This window comes from Lolium perenne, chromosome 4 (assembly GCF_019359855.2).
Source record: "Lolium perenne isolate Kyuss_39 chromosome 4, Kyuss_2.0, whole genome shotgun sequence".
Lineage (NCBI taxonomy): Eukaryota > Viridiplantae > Streptophyta > Magnoliopsida > Poales > Poaceae > Lolium > Lolium perenne.
Window position 1 is genome coordinate 346,899,699 of NC_067247.2, and position 23,704 is coordinate 346,923,402.

General features: G+C 42.4%; 2 protein-coding genes across 2 annotated transcripts; both read left to right on the forward strand.

Moving 5' to 3' along the window:
- The first annotated feature begins 3,281 nt into the window (after window positions 1–3,281).
- Window positions 3,282–3,906, forward strand: LOC127297033 (uncharacterized). The gene has a single exon (XM_051327285.2). It carries the CDS (start codon window positions 3,360–3,362, stop codon window positions 3,747–3,749), a length of 390 nt encoding a protein of 129 aa, XP_051183245.1. The 5' UTR covers window positions 3,282–3,359; the 3' UTR covers window positions 3,750–3,906.
- Window positions 3,907–7,766: 3,860 nt separating this feature from the next.
- On the forward strand, window positions 7,767–8,370 carry LOC127297034 (uncharacterized). Its single transcript, XM_051327286.2, has one exon. The coding sequence runs from the start codon at window positions 7,811–7,813 to the stop codon at window positions 8,186–8,188; it is 378 nt and encodes a 125-aa protein (XP_051183246.1). The 5' UTR covers window positions 7,767–7,810; the 3' UTR covers window positions 8,189–8,370.
- Window positions 8,371–23,704: the final 15,334 nt, after the last annotated feature.

A 23,704-nucleotide genomic window follows, 5' to 3' on the forward strand; every position in this document is an offset into this window, starting at 1 on the left:
TCCTTACTAGGATTTCTGAAACCAAAAACAGCAGAAAACAAAGAATCGGCTCTTCGGCATCTCGTCAATAGGTTAGTGCCGGAAAATGCATAAATATGACATATAATGTGTATAAAACATGTGAGTATCATCATAAAAGTAGCATGGAACATAAGAAATTATAGATACGTTTGGGACGTATCAATCACTCATACCGGAAGGGTACTTTGATTACATCAAACGCCACTGCGTAAATGGGTGGTTATAAAGGTGGGTTTAAGTATTCGGAAAGTATGAGTTGAGGCGTATGGATCAAGAGTGGGATTTGTCCATCCCGATGACGGATATATATACTCTGGGCCCTCTCGGTGGAATGTCGTCTGATTAGCTTGCAAGCATGTGAATGGTTCACAAGAGATGATATGCCACGTTACGAGTAAAGAGTACTTGTCGGAGACGAGGTTGAACGAGGTATAGAGATACCGATGATCAAACCTCGGACAAGTAAAATATCGCGAGACAAAGGGAATCGGTATCGTATGTAAATGGTTCAATCGATCACTAAGTTATCGTTGAATATGTGGGAGCCATTATGGATCTCCAGATCCCGCTATTGGTTATTGGTCGGAGAGAAGTCTCAACCATGTCTGCATAGTTCACGAACCGTAGGGTGACACACTTAAGGTTTGATGTCGTGTGAAGTAGATATGGAATATGGAATGGAGTTCGAAGTTTTGTTCGGAGTCTCGGATGGGATCCAGGACATCACGAGGAGGTCCGGAATGGTCCGGAGAATAAGATTCCTATATAGTAAGTCACTTTCCAAGTTTGGAAATGATCCGGTGCATTTATGGAAGGCGCTAGAATGTTCTAGAACCTTCCGGAAGAAATCACCATGGAAGGTGGAGTCCCGTTGGACTCCACCAACCCTAACCAGCCAACCAAGTGGGAGGGTGGAGTCCATGGTGGACTCCACCTCCTTGGCCGGCCAAGCAAGGGGGGAAGGGAGAGTCCCTGTCCCTCTAGGTTTCGTCCATATGGCAGTTTTTGAATTGGGGTCTTATTCAGATCTTTGGGCAAACCCTTGGGTGTTCCACCTATATAATGAGGAGGAGAGGAAGGGGGCTGCCTACACCCTGCCCGCACCACCCTAGCCCCTTGAGGCCGGCGCCCCAGCTCCCCTCTCCCAAACCCTAGCCGCCCCTCCTCACACCTCTCTCCCGTAGTGCTTACAGCGAAGCTCTGCCGGAGTTCTCCACCACCACCGCCACCACGCCGTCGTGATGGCGGGATTCCGAGGAGGATCTACTACTTCCTCTGCCCGCTGGAACGGGGAGAAGGACGTCGTCATTAACACCGAACGTGTGACCGAGTACGGAGGTGCTACCCGACTGTGGCACCGTCAAGATCTTCTACGCGCTTTCGAAAGCGGCAAGTGATCGACTACAGCAACAACGAGATCTAATCTCGTAGGCTTTGGAAATCTTCGAGGGTTAGTCTCATGATCTTCTCGTTGCTACCATCTTCTAGATTGCATCTTGGCTTGTTATTCGTTCTTGCGGTAGAAATATTTTTGTTTTCTATGCTACGAATCCCATCACCATTCCTACGGAAATAAGCTCACTTTTGCGATAGTTGATTTTCATGCTTGGAAATCATCCAAAGCATGTGAGAATCCCCTTCAAATTACTAGCTTTTTCCACGTCATTTTGAACAAAGAGTATGGTGAAATCTGCATATTAGAGGCAGATCACACCCCACGACAACCATCTGGCACAAAACTTGAATCATGTCCCGGGAAGCTGTTTTAGAGCATTTTTTAAGAACATCAACCATAAAGTCCAATAAAATGGGGGAAAAGTGTCACGTTGTCTTAGACCCTTGCTAGTATGAAAGAAATGCCCTTCAACCCCATTTAGTTTTACTCCTACTAACTCCAGTCGACTTTGGCCACCTGCGCAGGGGAGGTGCTTAAGTGGGGATCGCGAAAGCATGGTCTCTTGGTAGGCATATATTTTGTTTTTTGTGCCAAACTAGTTGTGGTAGATGCCTTGATGATAACTAAATATGTAACACACCAAAGTCCTCTTGGACCAGACCCTAGGGTGGGCCTCCTCTAGGTTGGGCGAAGCTATCCATCCAATGAATCCTGCCATGCGAGAACATGATAGGGCACACGCATGATCCTACGAGGTTCTAAACGGGGCTGATTGCTGCTGGTGATGAATTTTGAGGCGCCTTTCAAAGCTAAATTGCAAAGCATGCTCCGAAGGAATGAGCCTAGCTTTGGAACACATCCATTTCTCTATTATCTTTGAAATTGAGTGCATATAACCGGTATCGGCCATCTTAGAATTTTTGGAGGATCGCTCGCTTTACCAACACCTTTTGCTAAAGCCTTATATATTTGCTTAGTCAAAAGGTTCAATGCAGAATTATAAAAGTGGAACCATCCGCAATTTAGGGTTAGCCACTATCTCAGAGACTGTTGGGCTAGGCCCCGATCCCGACATCGTGTTGCATGAGATGGAACGTGATCCTTTTTTATGTACTACTCCGGAAAAATAAGAGTCCCGTATTGAAGGGAGTAAAATCTCGTTCCTCGAAGAAATGAGGCATGTGGCCCCGGAATTGGAACTAGTCTTTACACTTTTATCTGAAGGGTCAACTTCCATGGGAAAAAAAAGGTCAACTTTGGCCGGGCGCGGCGCCGATCCGCCAAGTGTGTGGGCACCTTGCACAGAAGCACGGCGACAGTCTGGTCTAAAACGCGTTGTTGCCCGGAGTACGTGACAGCAACCGCGCTGATGCCGCGCCGTCTCGCCTCGCGAGACTCGAACGTTTACAGGCTGACGACGAGACAGCTGTTGCTTAACCAACAAATTACGCGTTCATTCTTGCTATAAGTACCCGCTAATTCCCTCGATACCAGCACACATCTCGCAGCTTCTCACACAGCATCGACGCATAGCCTAAGGGCATGTACAGTGGTAGAGAAGGCACGCCTTTTCTTAGCTATCCACATCATCTAGAGAGGACACTAACGATAACGTGTACAATGCATTGTCTCTTTGTGTTATCTCTTGCAATTAATGAGAATCAATTAATTTTGGTAGGAAAATAGGCTGCTAAGGGAAGACATGTGGTACAATGTAGCAAATTGTCTTCTCTTATTTTTTAAGGGATCATCCCTTAGCTAAGGGAAGGCAACCTTCTTTTTCTCTATTCTCTCTCCTCCAAATCAGCAAATATCCTACGTGGCGGCTCTAAGGGAAGGCTGACATCGTCCCATTGTACATGCCCTAAGCAATCTTGCTATCGCCCCAAGTTCTCCACATCTCAGGCAAAGTCTTCCAGGAAACACCAGCAGCACCGACGTGATGGCTCGTTTCGCCGTTGTCGCCGCCATCGTCGCCCTCCTGGCCGTCACAGCCGCCGCGCAGGCCCCTGGAGCGGCGCCCATCCCGGCGCCCAGGATGGCCCCGCTCCCCGCGCCGCCGGCGAGGTCTCCAGCCATCGCTCCTGCGCCGGTCGCCACCCCGCCCACCGCCCCTGCGCCAGTCGCCACCCCGCCCACCGCCGCGTCGCCGTCGCCGATGGCCTCTCCACCGGCCCCGACTACCGAGGCTCCCTCCGCCATGACACCTTCCGCGGTCTCTGCCACACCGGCCGGCGCCCCCACCGACACCCCCGCGAGCTCCGCCGTGTACTCGTCGACCGTCAGCTTCGTCGCCGTCGCCGGCGCTGTCGCCGCCGCCATCGTGTTCTAGACAGATGGAGCGGGCAAGACTCTGTGTTTTGGTGTTAGTTTACGCTACCAGATTCGTTTTGTGATTCTTTTGTAGAGATTGATGAGGAAAGATTGCAACGACATTGCGATGTAGTAATCTGGTTACATATCATGCATATTAATGAATATAAATTCTTTCATTTATCACCTTCCTTTTGTCAACTCAGCTTATATACAGCTCCCACCGTTTCACGAAATTTTTCTTAATTTTGTTTCAAATTGGATGTACTACCTCCGTTTTAAGGAATAAGGCGCCCTCGTTTTACGAGCTTTTTGTTTGACCAAAAATTACTTCAAATCGATAAAGATTGTTTGGATGAAATTAATATCATTAAAAAGTGCTTTTCAATACGAATCCAACGATACTAATTACATATAATATAGTCAAGATTTTGTTGCTCAATTTTTATGGTCAAAATTCGTCTTGGGATGCGCGTGCGCCTTATTCCTTGAAACGGAGGTAGTATTTATTATTTAGTGTTTAGATATAATTTAAATTTTAACGAAGTTAAGATAGGTTTCATGGGAACAAAGTAGTCTGAGACTACCGCGGGATCACCACGGGAGGGTAATTTTAACGGATTGGAAAATTACTCTTTTTTGTAGCAGCGCAGAGGAAGCGGAAGTTATTGCATGTTTTGATGGACCTCGTCACCTGGTTCATCTCCGACAGTGGTTGGAGTCAGACTGCTTGTATGCTGTTAAGTCTATCTCGTCGGATTCTGTAGAACAGTCACCCAGCTGGGCTATCATCTTAGAAGCTAGAGAAATTCTCAAGGTTTACAGCGAAATTGTTGTCTCAAAAGTGGATCGTGTAAGCAACGGTATTGCGCATGTGCTGGCGCAATTAGGCAAGGCTGGGCTTAGTGGTTCCCTTAGCAATGACGCTCCAGATTGTATTAGGGAGCAAGTTTTGACGCACTTTTTTCCTTACCAGGGTATCTAAGGGGATTGAAAGATTTTTAATAAAGCGGCTTGTTTGCTTATATTAAATATAAAAGAAAAGTAGTCCGAGACTAAAAATTTGTTCTACGTTTCTTTTATTTGAGGCAGTGGAAAAGATTGCTATGTACTTCCATCTATCACACCAAAGTTATCTTCTATTTGACAAACATAAATAAATCTAAAACGAACTTAATATGACGGAAGAAGTACTATACTAAGATACAATATTGCTAGAAATCATGCAGCCATTATATTATGATTGGATATACTACTATGGATACAATTCATTTGAGATCAAGAGTTGCACTAAGACAGACTTTTTTTTCTGGGAATTATATCGGCCGAACGCAAGCGAAGGGAGCCACCGCCTTGAAAAAGTTCACATGGTTATTATTTATTAATTTGTAGGGTCTTTAACTTGTAGGGTTCGGTAACTTTCTTTGTTTATAAAAGAATATCTTAATTTTTTCTAAATTTGCATGTATCTACATGCTAAAATATGTCTAGATATATGTATATTTTAATAAAATTGAGACATCTTTTTATAGATAGTGGTAATACGTACTCCCTCCGTCTTTGAATATAAGCCATATAGTTTTTCGAGAAAAAATCCAGAATATAGGCTTTAGTGCGACACACCACTTGTATGGAAATTTATTTGAGGGATTTAATTATATTTTCTCATCTTATGCAAAGTCTTTTATTTTCTCAGGTCAAATGTATAGGAATAATCCCGCCTAAACCTGGTACAATTTTCTCTCAATATATGTTCTTTAATTTCCGTGCCAAAAACTATGTGGCTTAGGCTAGTCATAGTGGGGAGTAACTGAAACTAGTAACATATGCCATGTTACTAGTCTAGGTTACTACCTTCATGGTGGGTAGTAACTTCCATGTGGTGCCATGCATTGTGTCATTTATTATGTTGTAAACTCATCTTGCCTTGGGGTTTGTGATGTTATGGTAACATAGCTAGTTACCACCTTACTCTCTTTATTTATTTATTGGCATGCCATGTCACCAAAATGTCGTGAGATGTGTGATGTTACTAGCTATGTTACTCCCACTATGAGCAGTTTTAGACTACTCATAGTGGAAGTAACATACTAGCTACTAACATCACACATCTCAAGATGTTTTGGTGACATGGCATGCCAATAAATGAAAAAAAAAGTGAAGTGATAACTAGCTATGTTACCAAAACATCACACACCCCAATGCAAGATGAGTCTACAACATATTTTTTTTAACATAAGAGGGGTCAACACAATATATTGCACCACATATAAGTTACTATCCACTATGAAGATAGTAACTTAGACTAGTAACATGATATACTACCTCTGATTCAAGGAATAAGGCGCTCTCGTTTTACGTGCTTTTCGTTTGACTAAGTATTACTTTAAATATATAAAGATTGTTTGTATAAAATTAACATCATTAGAAAGTGCTTTTCAATACGAATCCAACGATACTAATTACATATAATATAACCAAGATTTTGTTGCTCAATTTTTATGGTCAAAGTTCGTCTTGGAATACGCGTGTACCTTATTCCTTGGGACGGAGGTTACTAGTCTAAGTTACTCCCCACTATGTCAGCCTTATATTTAGGAATGGAGGGAGTTTTTTTTTTCTTTCTTTCATGACTACATCCACCCATGCAAGTTGATTCTAGATCGCTTTCTCAGTACGCATCCCGACAGTGTCAAAGTTCGCACGTTCGCCCGTGATCCTAGTCCTTCAAATTTATCCAAGTACCTAGATTATATACAACATTTACAAGATCAAATTAGTTTGATTAAATATAGCATACTATATATTTTTAATAATTTCATAAGTGTTGATAATAGCACATATTTGAGCTAACATTTTATATTAACATGCTCAAGAGTTGGAACAAACCTAGAGCTTTATTTATTTATTTTTTGTAAAAACTTCACATTCTATTGATAATCATTCATACAAGAAAGGACCGAATTAACAACAAGATACTACGTGATAGGCAAGAGGTGACACCGGCTGACGAGAAGCTAGTCCAACACCGACAAATAAGGTGATTTGGTCATATCCAACGGAGTCATTCAGAAACACCAAACACCAGTAAAATTCTAAAGAGTATCAAAAATACAAGGAGAGCTAGAGGTATGGAAAACACTGAAACCAACGATTCATGTACCGAAATCTTATTTTGCTTGTTATTTTTTTTCTCTCTCTCTCGCCTTGTATTGGTATCCTTATGCTTCCGTTGGCTTTTATATCTAGCCTATCCCAATTTATTTAAGAAAAAAAACTTTAACATTGTTGTTATTGTACCTTTCTGAAGATGTTGCTTTTGGAGAATCTTCTCGCTTCTCGTGTGTTGTTAGTGCAGCGGTGATGTCGCTATTTCTATGTGTGCTTTAAATTTTGGATTTATAACAACTTAACCGTGTGCAACTTAAATGTCTTGAATTGCATGTGATATTAAGTTGCTACAGAGATTCTGTAGTGAATTTGTATTCATACTGTATAAGGAATCCTTGGTGGGGGAAAAGAGCTGTGAGCCTGTGATACTGTGAGTATCTTAATAAAATTCGAAACGCGAGCAGCCGCCTGTATCTCCCGAATTAACCCTCTGCTTTTTGACTTGCTCTGCCAAAACTGAAATTTACGCTTCTTGTATGCGAGACTAGACTAGAGTAGACTGATGGCTGACGCGAAGCTTCAGTGCGTGCTTGCACGGTGTTCAACGGTCGGAAGTCGTGATTAGCGCCGGGAGGCCAGGACGCGGTGCCTCGGCCCCAAGCATCAATCTTTGCGCCACCCATCTGTACACTCGCAGCCTGGTCTCACGCGTTGGTTTGGTGCCCTGGCGACACTGAAACGTGGGCTCATGGCAGCTCGAGACTCGAACGTTACAGCTGTTGACTAACCGACACTTTAGACGCGCCACCCCACTATAAAACCCGGCTCCTCGCTCCATCCCAATTCACAACTCAAAACAGCTTCGACGCACACAGCCTCAGCATTCGCTTTGCCATCTTCTCATCTCCTCTGCAAATCTTAGCCAACTCGATCGTTAGTAGGCTAGTAGCCATCATCGCCAACAACCAGATGGCTCGCTTCGCCGTGGTCGCCGCCATCGTCGCGCTCCTCGCCGTCTCCGCCGCCGCTCAGGGCCCCATGCCGTCGCCCAGGATGGCCCCGCTCCCAGCGCCGCCGGCGAGGTCCCCTGCGCCGGTCGCCACTCCGCCCACGGCCACCCCTCCCACCGCCGCGTCGCCGTCCCCAATGGCCTCGCCCCCGGCCCCGCCCATGGAGACCCCGACCGAAGCTCCCTCCGCGGTGACCCCCTCCGCGATGACCCCCTCCGCAGTCTCCGCCACACCGGCCGGCGCCCCAACCGACGCCCCCGCGAGCTCCACCGTCTACACGTCCACCGCCAGCTTCGTCGCTGTCGCCGGCGCGGTTGCCGCTGCCATCGTGTTCTAGATGGAGCGGAGACTACGCTTCTGTTTTCGTGCTGTTCATATTACGAGATTCGTTCTACAGTATGATTCTTTATTCATTAGAGACAGATCGATCGAGGAAAGGGTTGACACCGCATCGCGCGCGATGTAAATCTTGCTACACATGCATGGGATTATCTTCAATGCAAATTCTTTTGTTCGTTATACCTCACCTGCCATATATGTGCTCTGTCCTACCGTGTGAATCTTTTATGAGCTTACCTACTGTCACGAAGATAATTCTTCCAGCAATTTGCTTCCATAAAACCACGAACGCGCGCGGCACTTTTTATGGGCTGCCTGCCCAAAATATATACAGAAAGACACGACTCGAAAAATCATGCCCACGCAGTTAACCACACTCGTCAGAACGTTGGCAACACCAAGTCCAAAAATATTCACGGGCGCCGAATTAGACACGAATGTCTGCCCAAGCCAAAACCGATTTTGCATTACAGATACACGACTGACCGCTCTAGCGCATCCGCAACACAATTGGTAATATAACTACGAATCACTGTGATTGCCTGACTGGAGATGAAATGGCTGTGAGCATCTCCACTCGTGTCCATGTATTTTGGTCTTTGCAATTTACAATCAAAATAATTTGAACTTTTGGAACGCATAAACATGAAGTTCAACATATTTAAAGTTCAGAAATTTCAATGTTTTAATTTAAAGCAAATAACATAGTGCACATAACATAAAGTTCAACAAATAAGTCGAACACAAAATCAATTGTTTTTGTCATGCCACTTTTCACGATTCCTCAACCAATTCAGCCCGGAGTTCTCCATGCATTCCCGGTCTTTGAACTCCCGGTGCACCCTGAGAAACCTTTGGATCCGGCCTTCGGCTATTCTCTTGGGTCGGATCTTCTTCTCATGCACTCATGAGCATAGGGCACATCAAGGCATGCTCATCCTCTATGATCGTGTTCCGCAGAATGAGCTGAGAGTCTTCTCATCCTAGAATTTAGTTAGTCCCCGCAAAAAGGCAAGGAGGGGTTGCAACATGCCAACACCACAAATGATGGCTCCACATCTTTTCTAACATAATATAGCATAGTGGTATAGAGAGTCTTCTTCTTATCTTGGGAGTTTGAAATTGGCTTCACAAATGTTGCCCATTTGGGGTGGATCCTGTATGTAAGTAAGAAAATCTGCCATTCTGTACTTGTGCTTGTTGAGGCCAAAATCAAAAAGAGGTGCCTCTCCATGGGTTAACTTCGAAAATAATGTTGAACGGTGCACTACATTGATATCACTGCAAGATATGGACATACCAGAATAAGCATGTCAAATCTGGGATAAGCATGCTGATGTCTACGGGTGCTTCTATTCTTGTAGACAGTGTTGGGCCTCCAAGAGCAGAGGTTTGTAGAACAGCAGCAAGTTTTCCCTTAAGTGGATCACCCAAGGTTTATCGAACTCAGGGAGGAAGAGGTCAAAGATATCCCTCTCATGCAACCCTGCAACCACAAAGCAAGAAGTCTCTTGTGTCCCCAACACACCTAATAGGTGCACTAGTTCGGCGAAGAGATAGTGAAATACAGGTGGTATAAATAAGTATGAGCAGTGGCAACGGCACCAGAAAAGTGCTTTGCCCAGGACAGTAAACAAGCAGTAGTAACGCAGCAGTAGTAACGCAGTAAAACAGTAAACAAGCAGCGATAGCAGTATTTAGGAACAAGGCCTAGGGATCATACTTTCACTAGTGGACACTCTCAACATTGATCACATAACAGAATAGATAAATGCATACTCTACACTCTTTTGTTGGATGATGAACACCATTGCGTAGGATTACACGAACCCTCAATGCCGGAGTTAACAAGCTCCACAATTAAATGTTCATATTTAAATAACCTTAGAGTGCATGACAGATCAACACAACTAAACCAAGTACTAACATAGCATGCACACTGTCACCTTCACACTATGTAGGAGGAATAGATCACATCAATACCATCATAGCAATAGTTAACTTCATAATCTACAAGAGATCATAATCATAGCCTACGCCAAGTACTAACACGGATGCACACACTGTCACCATTACACCGTGCAGGAGGAATAAAACTACTTTAATAACATCACTAGAGTAGCACATAGATAAATTGTGATACAAAACACATTGCAATCATAAAGAGATATAAATAAGCACTTCACTATGCCATTCATAACAGTGAATAAGTATTCTGTGAAATATAGCCTAAGAGACCCACACGGTGCACACACTGTCACCTTTACACACGTGGGACAAGGAGTCTCCGGAGATCACATAAGTAAAACCCACTTGACTAGCATAACGACATCTAGATTACAAGCATCATCATATGAATCTCAATCATGTAGGGCAGCTCATGAGATTATTGTATTGAAGTACATAGGAGAGAGATGAACCACATAGCTACCGGTACAGCCCCGAGCCTCGATGGAGAACTACTCCCTCCTCATGGGAGACAACAGCGTTGATGGAGATGGCGGTGGTGTCGATGGAGAAGCCTTCCGGGGGCACTTCCCCGTCCCGGCGGCGTGCCGGAACAGAGACTCCTGTCCCCCAGATCTTGGCTTCGCGATGGCGGCGGCTCTGGAAGGTTTCTCGTACCGTGGTTTTTCCGTATCGAGGTTTTAGGTCTGGGACCTTTATATAGGCGAAGAGGCGTGATGTCTACGGGAGCTTCTATTCTTGTAGACAGTGTTGGGCCTCCAAGAGCAGAGGTTTGTAGAACAACAGCAAGTTTCCCTTAAGTGGATCGCCCAAGGTTTATCGATCTCAGGGAGGAAGAGGTCAAAGATATCCCTCTCATGCAACCCTGCAACCACAAAGCAAGAAGTCTCTTGTGTCCCCAACACACCTAATAGGTGCACTAGTTCGGCGAAGAGATAGTGAAATACAGGTGGTATGAATAAGTAGTAGCAACGGCACCAGAAAAGTGCTTTGCCCAGGACAGTAACGCATCAGTAGTAACGCAGCAGTAGTAATGCAGCAGTAGTAACGCAGTAAAACAGTAAACAAGCAGCGATAGTAGTATTTAGGAACAAGGCCTAGGGAATAGACTTTCGCTAGTGGACACTCTCAACATTGATCACATAACAGAATAGAATAATGCATACTCTACACTCTTTTGTTGGATGATGAACACATTGCGTAGGATTACACGAACCCTCAATGCCGGAGTTAACAAGCTCCACAATTCAATGTTCATATTTAAATAACCTTAGAGTGCAAGAAAGATCAACACGACTAAACCAAGTACTAACATAGCATGCACACTGTCACCTTCACGCCACGTAGGAGGAATAGATCATATCAATACAATCATAGCAATAGTTAACTTCACAATCTACAAGAGATCATGATCATAGCATACGCCAAGTACTAACACAGATGCACACACTGTCACCATTACACCGTGCAGGAGGAATAAACTACTTTAATAACACATCACTAGAGTAGCACATAGATAAATTGTGATACAAAACACATTGCAATCATAAAGAGATATAAATAAGCACTTCACTACGCCATTCATAACAGTGAGTAAGTATTCTGTGAAATATAGCCTAAGAGACCCACACGGTGCACACACTGTCACCTTTACACACGTGGGACAAGGAGTCTCCGGAGATCACATAAGTAAAACTCACTTGACTAGCACAATGACATCTAGATTACAAGCATCATCATATGAATCTCAATCATGTAAGGCAGCTCATGAGATTATTGTATTGAATCACATAGGAGAGAGATGAACCACATAGCTACCGGTACAGCCCCGAGCCTCGATGGAGAACTACTCCCTCCTCATGGGAGCAGCAGCGGTGATGAAGATGGCGGTGGAGATGGCAGCGGTGTCGATGGAGAAGCCTTCCGGGGGCACTTCCCCGCTCCGGCAGGGTGCCGGAACAGAGACTCCTGTCCCCCAGATCTTGGCTTCGCGATGGCGGCGGCTCTGGAAGGTTTTCCGTATCGTGGTTCTTCCTTCTCGAGGTTTTAGGTCTGGGACCTTTATATAGGCGAAGAGGCGGAGTCGGAAGGTCGAAGGGGCGATGACACCATAGGCTGGCGCGGCCAGGGCCCAGGCCGCGCCACCCTATCATCTGGGGCCCACAGGGCCCTCCTCTGGCGGCTCTCGGGTGTTCTCGATGCTTCCGGGCAAAATAGGATGCTGGGTCTTGATTTCGTCCGATTCCGAGAATATTTCCTTACTAGGATTTCTGGAACCAAAAACAGCAGAAAACAGGAACTGGCTCTTCGGCATCTTGTTAATAGGTTAGTTCCAGAAAATGCACGAATATGACATAAAGTGTGCATAAAACATGTAGGTATCATCAATAATATGGCATGGAACATAAGAAATTATCGATACGTCGGAGACGTATCAAGCATCCCCAAGCTTAGTTCTGCTCGTCCCGAGCAGGTAAAACGATAACAAAGATAATTTCTGAAGTGACATGCCATCATAAACTTGATCATACTATTTGTAAACATATGTAGTGGATGCAGCGATCAAAACAATGGTAATGACATGAGTAAACAAGTGAATCATAAAGCAAAGACTTTTCATGAATAGTACTTCAAGACAAGCATCAATAAGTCTTGCATAAGAGTTAACTCATAAAGCAATAAATCAAAGTAAAGGTATTGAAGCAACACAAAGGAAGATTAAGTTTCAGCGGTTGCTTTCAACTTGTAACATGTATATCTCATGGATAATTGTCAACATAGAGTAATATAACAAGTACAATATGCAAGTATGTAGGAATCAATGCACAGTTTACACAAGTGTTTGCTTCTTGAGGTGGAGAGAGATAGGTGAACTGACTCAACATAAAAGTAAAGAGAATGGTCCTTCAAAGAGGAAAGCATCGATTGCTATATTTGTGCTAGAGCTTTTATTTTGAAAACATGAAACAATTTCGTCAACGGTAGTAATAAAGCATATGAGTTATGAAAATTATATCTTACAAGTTGCAAGTCTCATGCATAGTATACTAATAGTGCCCGCACCTTGTCCTAATTAGCTTGGACTACCGGATCTTTGCAATGCACATGTTTTAACCAAGTGTCACAATGGGGTACCTCCATGTCTCCTGTACAAAGGTCTAAGGAGAAAGCTCGCATTTTGGATTTCTCGCTTTTGATTATTCTCAACTTAGACATCCATACCGGGACAACATGGACAACAGATAGTGGACTCCTCTTTAATGCATAAGCATGTGGCAACAATTATTATTCTCATATGAGATTGAGGATGTGTGTCCAAAACTGAAACTTCCACCATGGATCATGGCTTTAGTTAGCGGCCCAATGTTCTTCTCTAACAATATGCATGCTCCAACCATAAAGGTGGTAGATCTCTCTTACTTCAGACAAGACGGACATGCATAGCAACTCACATGATATTCAACAAAGAATAGTTGATGGCGTCCCCAGAAAACATGGTTATCGCACAACAAGCAACTTAATAAGAGATAAAGTGCATAAGTACATATTCAATACCACAATAGTTTTTAAGCTATTTGTCCCATGAGCTATATATTGCAAAGGTGAATGATGGAATTTAAAGGTAGCGCTCAAGCAATTTACTTTGGAATGGCGGATAAATACCATGTAGTAGGTAGGTATGGTGGACACAAATGGCATAGTGGTTGGCTCAAGTATTTTGGATGCATGAGAAGTATTCCCTCTCGATACAAGGTTTAGGCTAGCAAGGTTATTTGAAACAAACACAAGGATGAACGGTACAGCAAAACTCACATAAAAGACATATTGTAAACATTATAAGACTCCATGCCGTCTTCCTTGTTGTTCAAAACTCAATACTAGATATTATCTAGACTCTAGAGAAACCAAATATGCAAACCAAATTAGCAAGCTCTAAGTATTTTTTCATTAATGGGTGCAAAGTATATGGTGCAAGAGGTTAAACATGAGCACAACAATTGCCAAGTATCAAATTATCCAAGACATTTTAGAGTTACTACATGTAGTATTTTCCAATTCCAACCATATAACAATTTAACGAAGAAGAAACTTTGCCATGAATACTATGAGTAGAGCCTAAGGACATATTTGTCCATATGCTACAGCGGAGCGTGTCTCTCTCCCACAAAGTGAATGCTAGGGTCCATTTTATTCAAACAAAACAAAAACAAAAACAAACTGACGCTCCAAGCAAAGTACATAAGATGTGACGGAATAAAAATATAGTTTCAGGGGAGGAACCTGATAATGTTGTCGATGAAGAAGGGGATGCCTTGGGCATCCCCAAGCTTAGACGCTTGAGTCTTCTTAAAATATACAGGGGTGAACCACCGGGGCATCCCCAAGCTTAGAGCTTTCACTCTCCTTGATCATATTGCATCATACTCCTCTCTTGATCCTTGAAAACTTCCTCCACACCAAACTCGAAACAACTCATTAGAGGGTTAGTGCACAATAAAAATTAACATGTTCAGAGGTGACACAATCATTCTTAACACTTCTGGACATTGCATAAAGCTACTGGACATTAATGGATCAAAGAAATTCATCCAACATAGCAAAAGAGGCAATGCGAAATAAAAGACAGAATCTGTCAAAACAGAACAGTCCGTAAAGATGGATTTTATTAGGCCACCAGACTTGCTCAAACGAAAATGCTCAAATTGAATGAAAGTTGCGTACATATCTGAGGATCATGCATGTAAATTGGATTAATTTTCTGAGCTACCTACAGGGAGGTAGACCCAGATTCGTGACAGCAAAGAAATCTGGAACTGCGCAGTAATCCAAATCTAGTACTTACTTTACTATCAAAGACTTTACTTGGCACAACAAAATACAAAACTAAGATAAGGAGAGGTTGCTACAGTAGTAAACAACTTCCAAGACACAAATATAAAACAAATTACTGTAGCAAAATAACACATGGGTTATCTCCCAAGAAGTTCTTTCTTTATAGCCGTTAAGATGGGTTCAGCAGTTTTAATGATGCACTTGCAAGAAATAGTATTTGAAGCAAAAGAGAGCATCAAGAGGCAAATTCAAAACACATTTAAGTCTAACATGCTTCCTATGCATAGGAATCTTGTAAATAAACAAGTTCATGAAGAGCAAAGTAACAAGCATAGGAAGATAAAACAAGTGTAGCTTCAAAAATTTCAGCACATAGAGAGGCATTTTAGTAACATGAAAATTTCTACAACCATATTTTCCTCTCTCATAATAACTTTCAGTAGCATCATGAGCAAACTCAACAATATAACTATCACATAAAGCATTCTTATCATGAGTCTCATGCATAAAATTATTACTCTCCACATAGGCATAATCAATTTTATTAGTTGTAGTGGGAGCAAATTCAACAAAGTAGCTATCATTATTATTCTCATCAAGTGTAGGAGGCATAGTATAATCACAATAAAATTTACTCTCCATAGTAGGTGGCACCAAAAGACCACTATCATTATAATCATCATAAATAGGAGGCAAAGTATCATCAAAGAAAATTTTCTCCTCAATGCTTGGGGGACTAAAAAGATCATAAAAACCAGCTTCCCCAAGCTTAGAACTTTCTATATCATTATCAACAATGGTGTTCAAAGCGTTCATACTAATATTACTACCAGCATGCAAATAAGATTTCATAGGTTTTTTAATTTTCGCATCAAACCATCCATGTCTTAAATCAGGAAATAGAATAAGAAGCTCATTGTTGTCCATTATGCCAAACTAGTGTAAACAAGAAACAAAAAGATGCAATTGCAGGATCTAAAGGAAATAGCTTCGAGCACAAACACAATGGCGCCAGAAAAGTACTGTTACCTGGAACCGGAGTATGAGTGCCTTTTACCTTTCCTCCCCGGCAACGGCGCCAGAAAAGTGCTTGAAGTCTACGGGAGCTTCTATTCTTGTAGACAGTGTTGGGCCTCCAAGAGCAGAGGTTTGTAGAATAGCAGCAAGTTTCCCTTAAGTGGATCACCCAAGGTTTATCGATCTCAGGGAGGAAGAGCTCAAAGATATCCCTCTCATGCAACCCTGCAACCACAAAGCAAGAAGTCTCTTGTGTCCCCAACACACCTAATAGGTGCACTAGTTCGGCGAAGAGATAGTGAAATACAGGTGGTATGAATAAGTAGTAGCAACGGCACCAGAAAAGTGCTTTGCCCAGGACAGTAACGCAGCAGTAGTAACGCAGCAGTAGTAACGCAAGAAACAAGAAACAAGCGACGATAGCGATATTTAGGAACAAGGCCTAGGGAATAGACTTTCGCTAGTGGACACTCTCAACATTGATCACATAACAGAATAGAATAATGCATACTCTACACTCTTTTGTTGGATGATGAACACATTGCGTAGGATTACACGAACCCTCAATGCCGGAGTTAACAAGCTCCACAATTCAATGTTCATATTTAAATAACCTTAGAGTGCAAGAAAGATCAACACGACTAAACCAAGTACTAACATAGCATGCACACTGTCACCTTCACGCCACGTAGGAGGAATAGATCATATCAATACAATCATAGCAATAGTTAACTTCACAATCTACAAGAGATCATGATCATAGCATACGCCAAGTACTAACACGGATGCACACACTGTCACCATTACACCGTGCAGGAGGAATAAACTACTTTAATAACACATCACTAGAGTAGCACATAGATAAATTGTGATACAAAACACATTGCAATCATAAAGAGATATAAATAAGCACTTCACTACGCCATTCATAACAGTGAGTAAGTATTCTGTGAAATATAGCCTAAGAGACCCACACGGTGCACACACTGTCACCTTTACACACGTGGGACAAGGAGTCTCCGGAGATCACATAAGTAAAACTCACTTGACTAGCACAATGACATCTAGATTACAAGCATCATCATATGAATCTCAATCATGTAAGGCAGCTCATGAGATTATTGTATTGAAGCACATAGGAGAGAGATGAACCACATAGCTACCGGTACAGCCCCGAGCCTCGATGGAGAACTACTCCCTCCTCATGGGAGCAGCAGCGGTGATGAAGATGGCGGTGGAGATGGCAGCGGTGTCGATGGAGAAGCCTTCCGGGGGCACTTCCCCGCTCCGGCAGGGTGCCGGAACAGAGACTCCTGTCCCCCAGATCTTGGCTTCGCGATGGCGGCGGCTCTGGAAGGTTTTCCGTATCGTGGTTCTTCCTTCTCGAGGTTTTAGGTCTGGGACCTTTATATAGGCGAAGAGGCGGAGTCGGAAGGTCGAAGGGGCGACGACACCATAGGCTGGCGCGGCCAGGGCCCAGGCCGCGCCACCCTATCATCTGGGGCCCACAGGGCCCTCCTCTGGCGGCTCTCGGGTGTTCTCGATGCTTCCGGGCAAAATAGGATGCTGGGTCTTGATTTCGTCCGATTCCGAGAATATTTCCTTACTAGGATTTCTGGAACCAAAAACAGCAGAAAACAGGAACTGGCTCTTCGGCATTTTGTTAATAGGTTAGTTCCAGAAAATGCACGAATATGACATAAAGTGTGCATAAAACATGTAGGTATCATCAATAATATGGCATGGAACATAAGAAATTATCGATACGTCGGAGACGTATCAAGGCGGCGTCAGAAGGTCGAAGGGGCGACGACACCATAGGGCGGCGCGGCCAGGGCCTGGGCCGCGCCGGCCTATCATCTGGGGGCCCTGTGGCCCCCCTCTGGCGGCTCTCGGGTGTTCTGGATGCTTCCGGGAAAAATAGGAACCTGGGCGTTGATTTCGTCCAATTCTGAGAATATTTCGTTACTAGGATTTCTGAAACCAAAAATAGCAGAAAACAGGAACTGGCACTTCGGCATCTTGTTAATAGGTTAGTTCCAGAAAATGCACGAATATGACATAAAGTGTGCATAAAACATGTAGATATCATCAATAATGTGGCATGGAACGTAAGAAATTATCGATACGTCGGAGACGTATCAGCATCCCCAAGCTTAGTTCTGCTCGTCCCGAGCAGGTAAAACGATAACAAAGATAATTTCTGAAGTGACATGCCATCATAAACTTGATCATATTGTAAACATATGTAATGAATGCAGCGATCAAAACAATGGTAATGACATGAGTAAACAACTGAATCATAAAGCGAAGACTTTTCATGAATAGTACTTCAAGACAAGCATCAATAAGTCTTGCATAAGAGTTAACTCATAAAGCAATAATTCAAAGTAAAAGGTATTGAAGCAACATAAAGGAAGATTAAGTTTCAGCGGTTGCTTTCAACTTGTAACATGTATATCTCATGGATAATTGTCAACATAGAGTAATATAACAAATGCAATATGCAAGTATGTATGAATCAATGCACAGTTCACACAAGTGTTTGCTTCTTGAGGTGGAGAGAGATAGGTGAACTGACTCAACATAAAAGTAAAAGAAAGGTCCTTCAAAGAGGAAAGCATCGATTGCTATATTTGTGCTAGAGCTTTTATTTTGAAAACATGGAACAATTTTGTCAACGGTAGTAATAAAGCATATGTATCATGTAAATTATATCTTACAAGTTGCAAGCCTCATGCATAGTATACTAGTAGTGCCCGCACCTTGTCCTAATTAGCTTGGATTAACACGGATTATCATTGCATGACATATGTTTCAACCAAGTGTCACAAAGGGGTACCTCTATGCCGCCTGTACAAGGGTCTAAGGAGAAAGTTCGCATTGGATTTCTCGCTTTTGATCATTCTTCAACTTAGACACCCATACCGGGACAACATAGACAACAGATAATGGACTCCTCTTTTAATGCTTAGGTATTCAACAACAGATAATATTCTCATAAGAGATTGAGGTTTTATGTCCAAACTGAAACTTCCACCATGATTCATGGTTTTAATTAGCGGCCCAATGTTCTTCTCTAACAGTATGCATACTCAAACCATTTGATTGTGAAAACCGCCCTTACTTCAGACAAGACGAACATGCATAGCAACTCACATGATATTCAACAAAGATAAAAAGTTGATGGCGTCCCCAGGAGCATGGTTATCGCACAACAAGCAACTTAATAAGAGATAAAGTGCATAAGTACATATTCAATACCACAATAGTTTTTAAGGCTATTTTGTCCCATGAGCTATATATTGCAAAGGCGAATGATGGAAATTTTAAAGGTAGCACTCAAGCAATTTACTTTGGAATGGCGGAGAAATACCATGTAGTAGGTAGGTATGGTGGACACAAATGGCATAGTGGTTGGCTCAAGGATTTTGGATGCATGAGAAGTATTCCCTCTCGATACAAGGTTTAGGCTAGCAAGGTTATTTGAAACAAACACAAGGATGAACCGGTGCAGCAAAACTTACATAAGAGACATATTGTAAACATTATAAGACTCTACACCGTCTTCCTTGTTGTTCAAACTCAATACTAGAAATTATCTAGACCTTAGAGAGAGCAATTATGCAAACCAAATTTTAGCAAGCTCTATGTATTTCTTCATTAATGGGTGCAAAGTATATGATGCAAGAGCTTAAACATGAGCACAACAATTGCCAAGTATCACATTATCCAAGACATTATAGCAAATACTACATGTATCATTTTCCAATTCCAACCATATAACAATTTAACGAAGCAGTTTCAACCTTCGCCATGAAAATTAAAGGCTAAGAACACATGTGTTAATACGAACCAGCGGAGCGTGTCTCTCTCCCACACAAGCATTTATTCAAACAAAAACACAAACAAAAGCACACAGACGCTCCAAGTAAAGTACATAAGATGTGACTGAATAAAAATATAGTTTCAAGAAAAGAAACCTGATAAGTTGTCGATGAAGAAGGGGATGCCTTGGGCATCCCCAAGCTTAGATGCTTGAGTCTTCTTGAAATATGCAGGGATGAACCACCGGGGCATCCCCAAGCTTAGACTTTTCACTCTTCTTGATCATAGTATATCATCCTCCTCTCTTGACCCTTGAAAACTTCCTCCACACCAAACTCGAAACAAACTCATTAAAGGGTTAGTGCATAATCAAAAATTCACATGTTCAGAGGTGACACAATCATTCTTAACACTTCTGGACATTGCCCAAAGCTACTGGAAGGTAATGGAACAAAGAAATCCACCCAACACAGCGAAAGAAGCAATGCGAAATAAAAGGCAGAATCTGTCAAAACAGAACAGTCCGTAAAGACGAATTTTAAAAGGGCACCAGACTTGCTCAGATGAAAATGCCCAAATTTAATGAAAGTTGCGTACATATCTGAGGATCACTCACGTAAATTGGCATAATTTTCTGAGTTACCTACAGAGAATTAGACCCAGATTCGTGACAGCAAAGAAATCTGTTTCTGCGCAGTAATCCAAATCTAGTATCAACCTTGCTATCAACGACTTTACTTGGCACAACAAAACACAAAACTAAGATAAGGAGAGGTTGCTACAGTAGTAAACAACTTCCAAGACACAAATATAAAACAAAGTACTGTAGCAAAATAACACATGGGTTATCTCCCAAGAAGTTCTTTCTTTATAGCCATTAAGATGGGCTCAGCAGTTTTAATGATGCACTTGCAAGAAATAGTATTTGAAGCAAAAGAGAGCATCAAGAGGCAAATTCAAAACACATTTAAGTCTAACATGCTTCCTATGAAAAGGAATCTTGTACACAAATAAATTCATGAAGAGCAAAGTAACAAGATCAGGAAGATAAAACAAGTGTAGTTTAAAAAAATTCAGCACATAGAGAGGTGTTTTAGTAACATGAAAATTTCTACCACCATATTTTCCTCTCTCATAATAACTTTCAGTAGCAACATGAGCAAACTCAACAATATAACTATCACATAAAGCATTCTTATCATGAGTCTCATGCATAAAATTATTACTCTCCACATAAGCATAATCAATTTTATTAGTTGTAGTGGGAGCAAATTCAATAAAGTAGCTATCATTATTATTCTCATCAAGTGTAGGAGGCATAGTATAATCACAACAAAATTTACTCTCCATAGTAGGTGGCACCAAAAGACCACTATCATTATAATCATCATAAATAGGAGGCAAAGTATCATCAAAGAAAATTTTCTCCTCAATGCTTGGGGGACTAAAAAGATCATGAAAACCAGCTTCCCCAAGCTTAGAACTTTCTATATTATTATCAACAATGGTGTTCAAAGCGTTCATACTAATATTACTACCAGCATGCAAATAAGATTCCATAGGTTTTTTAATTTTCGCATCAAACAGTCCATGTTTTAAATCAGGAAATAGAATAAGAAGCTCATTCTTGTCCATTATGCCAAACTAGTGTAAACAAGAAACAAAAAGATGCAATTGCAGGATCTAAAGGAAATAGCTTCGAGTACTTACAACGGTGAAAATAGCTTAGTAGCCGAGATCCGGAGTGTGAGTACCTTTTACCTTTCCTCCCCGGCAACGGCGCCAGAAAATAGCTTGATGTCTACGGGTGCTTCTATTCTTGTAGACAGTGTTGGGCCTCCAAGAGCAGAGGTTTGTAGAACAGCAGCAAGTTTTCCCTTAAGTGGATCACCCAAGGTTTATCGAACTCAGGGAGGAAGAGGTCAAAGATATCCCTCTCATGCAACCCTGCAACCACAAAGCAAGAAGTCTCTTGTGTCCCCAACACACCTAATAGGTGCACTAGTTCGGCGAAGAGATAGTGAAATACAGGTGGTATAAATAAGTATGAGCAGTGGCAACGGCACCAGAAAAGTGCTTTGCCCAGACGATAAACAAGCGTAGTAACGCCAAAGAGTAGTAACGCAAAGAAAGTAAAAGAAAACAAGCAGCGATAGCAGTATTTAGGAACAAGGCCTAGGGATCATATTTTCACTAGTGGACACTCTCAACATTGATCACATAACAGAATAGATAAATGCATACTCTACACTCTTTTGTTGGATGATGAACACCATTGTGTAGGATTACACGAACCCTCAATGCCGGAGTTAACAAGCTCCACAATTAAATGTTCATATTTAAATAACCTTAGAGTGCATGACAGATCAACACAACTAAACCAAGTACTAACATAGCATGCACACTGTCACCTTCACACTATGTAGGAGGAATAGATCACATCAATACCATCATATCAATAGTTAACTTCATAATCTACAAGAGATCATAATCATAGCCTACGCCAAGTACTAACACGGATGCACACACTGTCACCATTACACCGTGCAGGAGGAATAAAACTACTTTAATAACATCACTAGAGTAGCACATAGATAAATTGTGATACAAAACACATTGCAATCATAAAGAGATATAAATAAGCACTTCACTATGCCATTCATAACAGTGAATAAGTATTCTGTGAAATATAGCCTAAGAGACCCACACGGTGCACACACTGTCACCTTTACACACGTGGGACAAGGAGTCTCCGGAGATCACATAAGTAAAACCCACTTGACTAGCATAACGACATCTAGATTACAAGCATCATCATATGAATCTCAATCATGTAGGGCAGCTCATGAGATTATTGTATTGAAGTACATAGGAGAGAGATGAACCACATAGCTACCGGTACAGCCCCGGGCCTCGATGGAGAACTACTCCCTCCTCATGGGAGACAGCAGCGTTGATGGAGATGGCGGTGGTGTCGATGGAGAAGCCTTCCGGGGGCACTTCCCCGTCCCGGCGGCGTGCCGGAACAGAGACTCCTGTCCCCCAGATCTTGGCTTCGCGATGGCGGCGGCTCTGGAAGGTTTCTCGTACCGTGGTTTTTCCGTATCGAGGTTTTAGGTCTGGGACCTTTATATAGGCGAAGAGGCGGCGTCAGAAGGTCGAAGGGGCGACGACACCATAGGGCGGCGCGGCCAGGGCCTGGGCCGCGCCGGCCTATCATCTGGGGGCCCTGTGGCCCCCCTCTGGCGGCTCTCGGGTGTTCTGGATGCTTCCGGGCAAAATAGGAACCTGGGCGTTGATTTCGTCCAATTCCGAGAATATTTCGTTACTAGGATTTCTGAAACCAAAAACAGCAGAAAACAGGAACTGGCACTTCGGCATCTTGTTAATAGGTTAGTTCCAGAAAATGCACGAATATGACATAAAGTGTGCATAAAACATGTAGATATCATCAATAATGTGGCATGGAACGTAAGAAATTATCGATACGTCGGAGACGTATCACATGCCCAACACATATTTACTTGTTTTTAGGGACTTTAGCGGGTTTTATTCAGTCATGGGTCCATTTAAGTGCTCTGCTTGAGATGCCCATTGATTACATGGTAAAAGTATTACCTTGATAGGTTTGATCATCATTCAAATATATGATTTGTTACTAGTTCTGGATCACCGGAGATGCGAAAGTATGAAATATAAACTTAGATTGTGTAGCTCCACCGTCCATGATGGATGAGGTTACACATGTATTACATCCGATACGATGAATAAAATTTACAAATTTAGCCAAAAGTCAAAGCTTACAAAGTTTAATCAAATATAAATAAGAAAATAAAACATCTATAACATGAGACAAATATATTACGAA

What these genes read in the sequence shown, in the direction of transcription:
- LOC127297033 (XM_051327285.2), top strand. Translation starts at nt 3,360, where the DNA reads ATGGCTCGTTTCGCCGTTGTCGCCGCCATCGTCGCCCTCCTGGCCGTC.
- LOC127297034 (XM_051327286.2), top strand. Translation starts at nt 7,811, where the DNA reads ATGGCTCGCTTCGCCGTGGTCGCCGCCATCGTCGCGCTCCTCGCCGTC.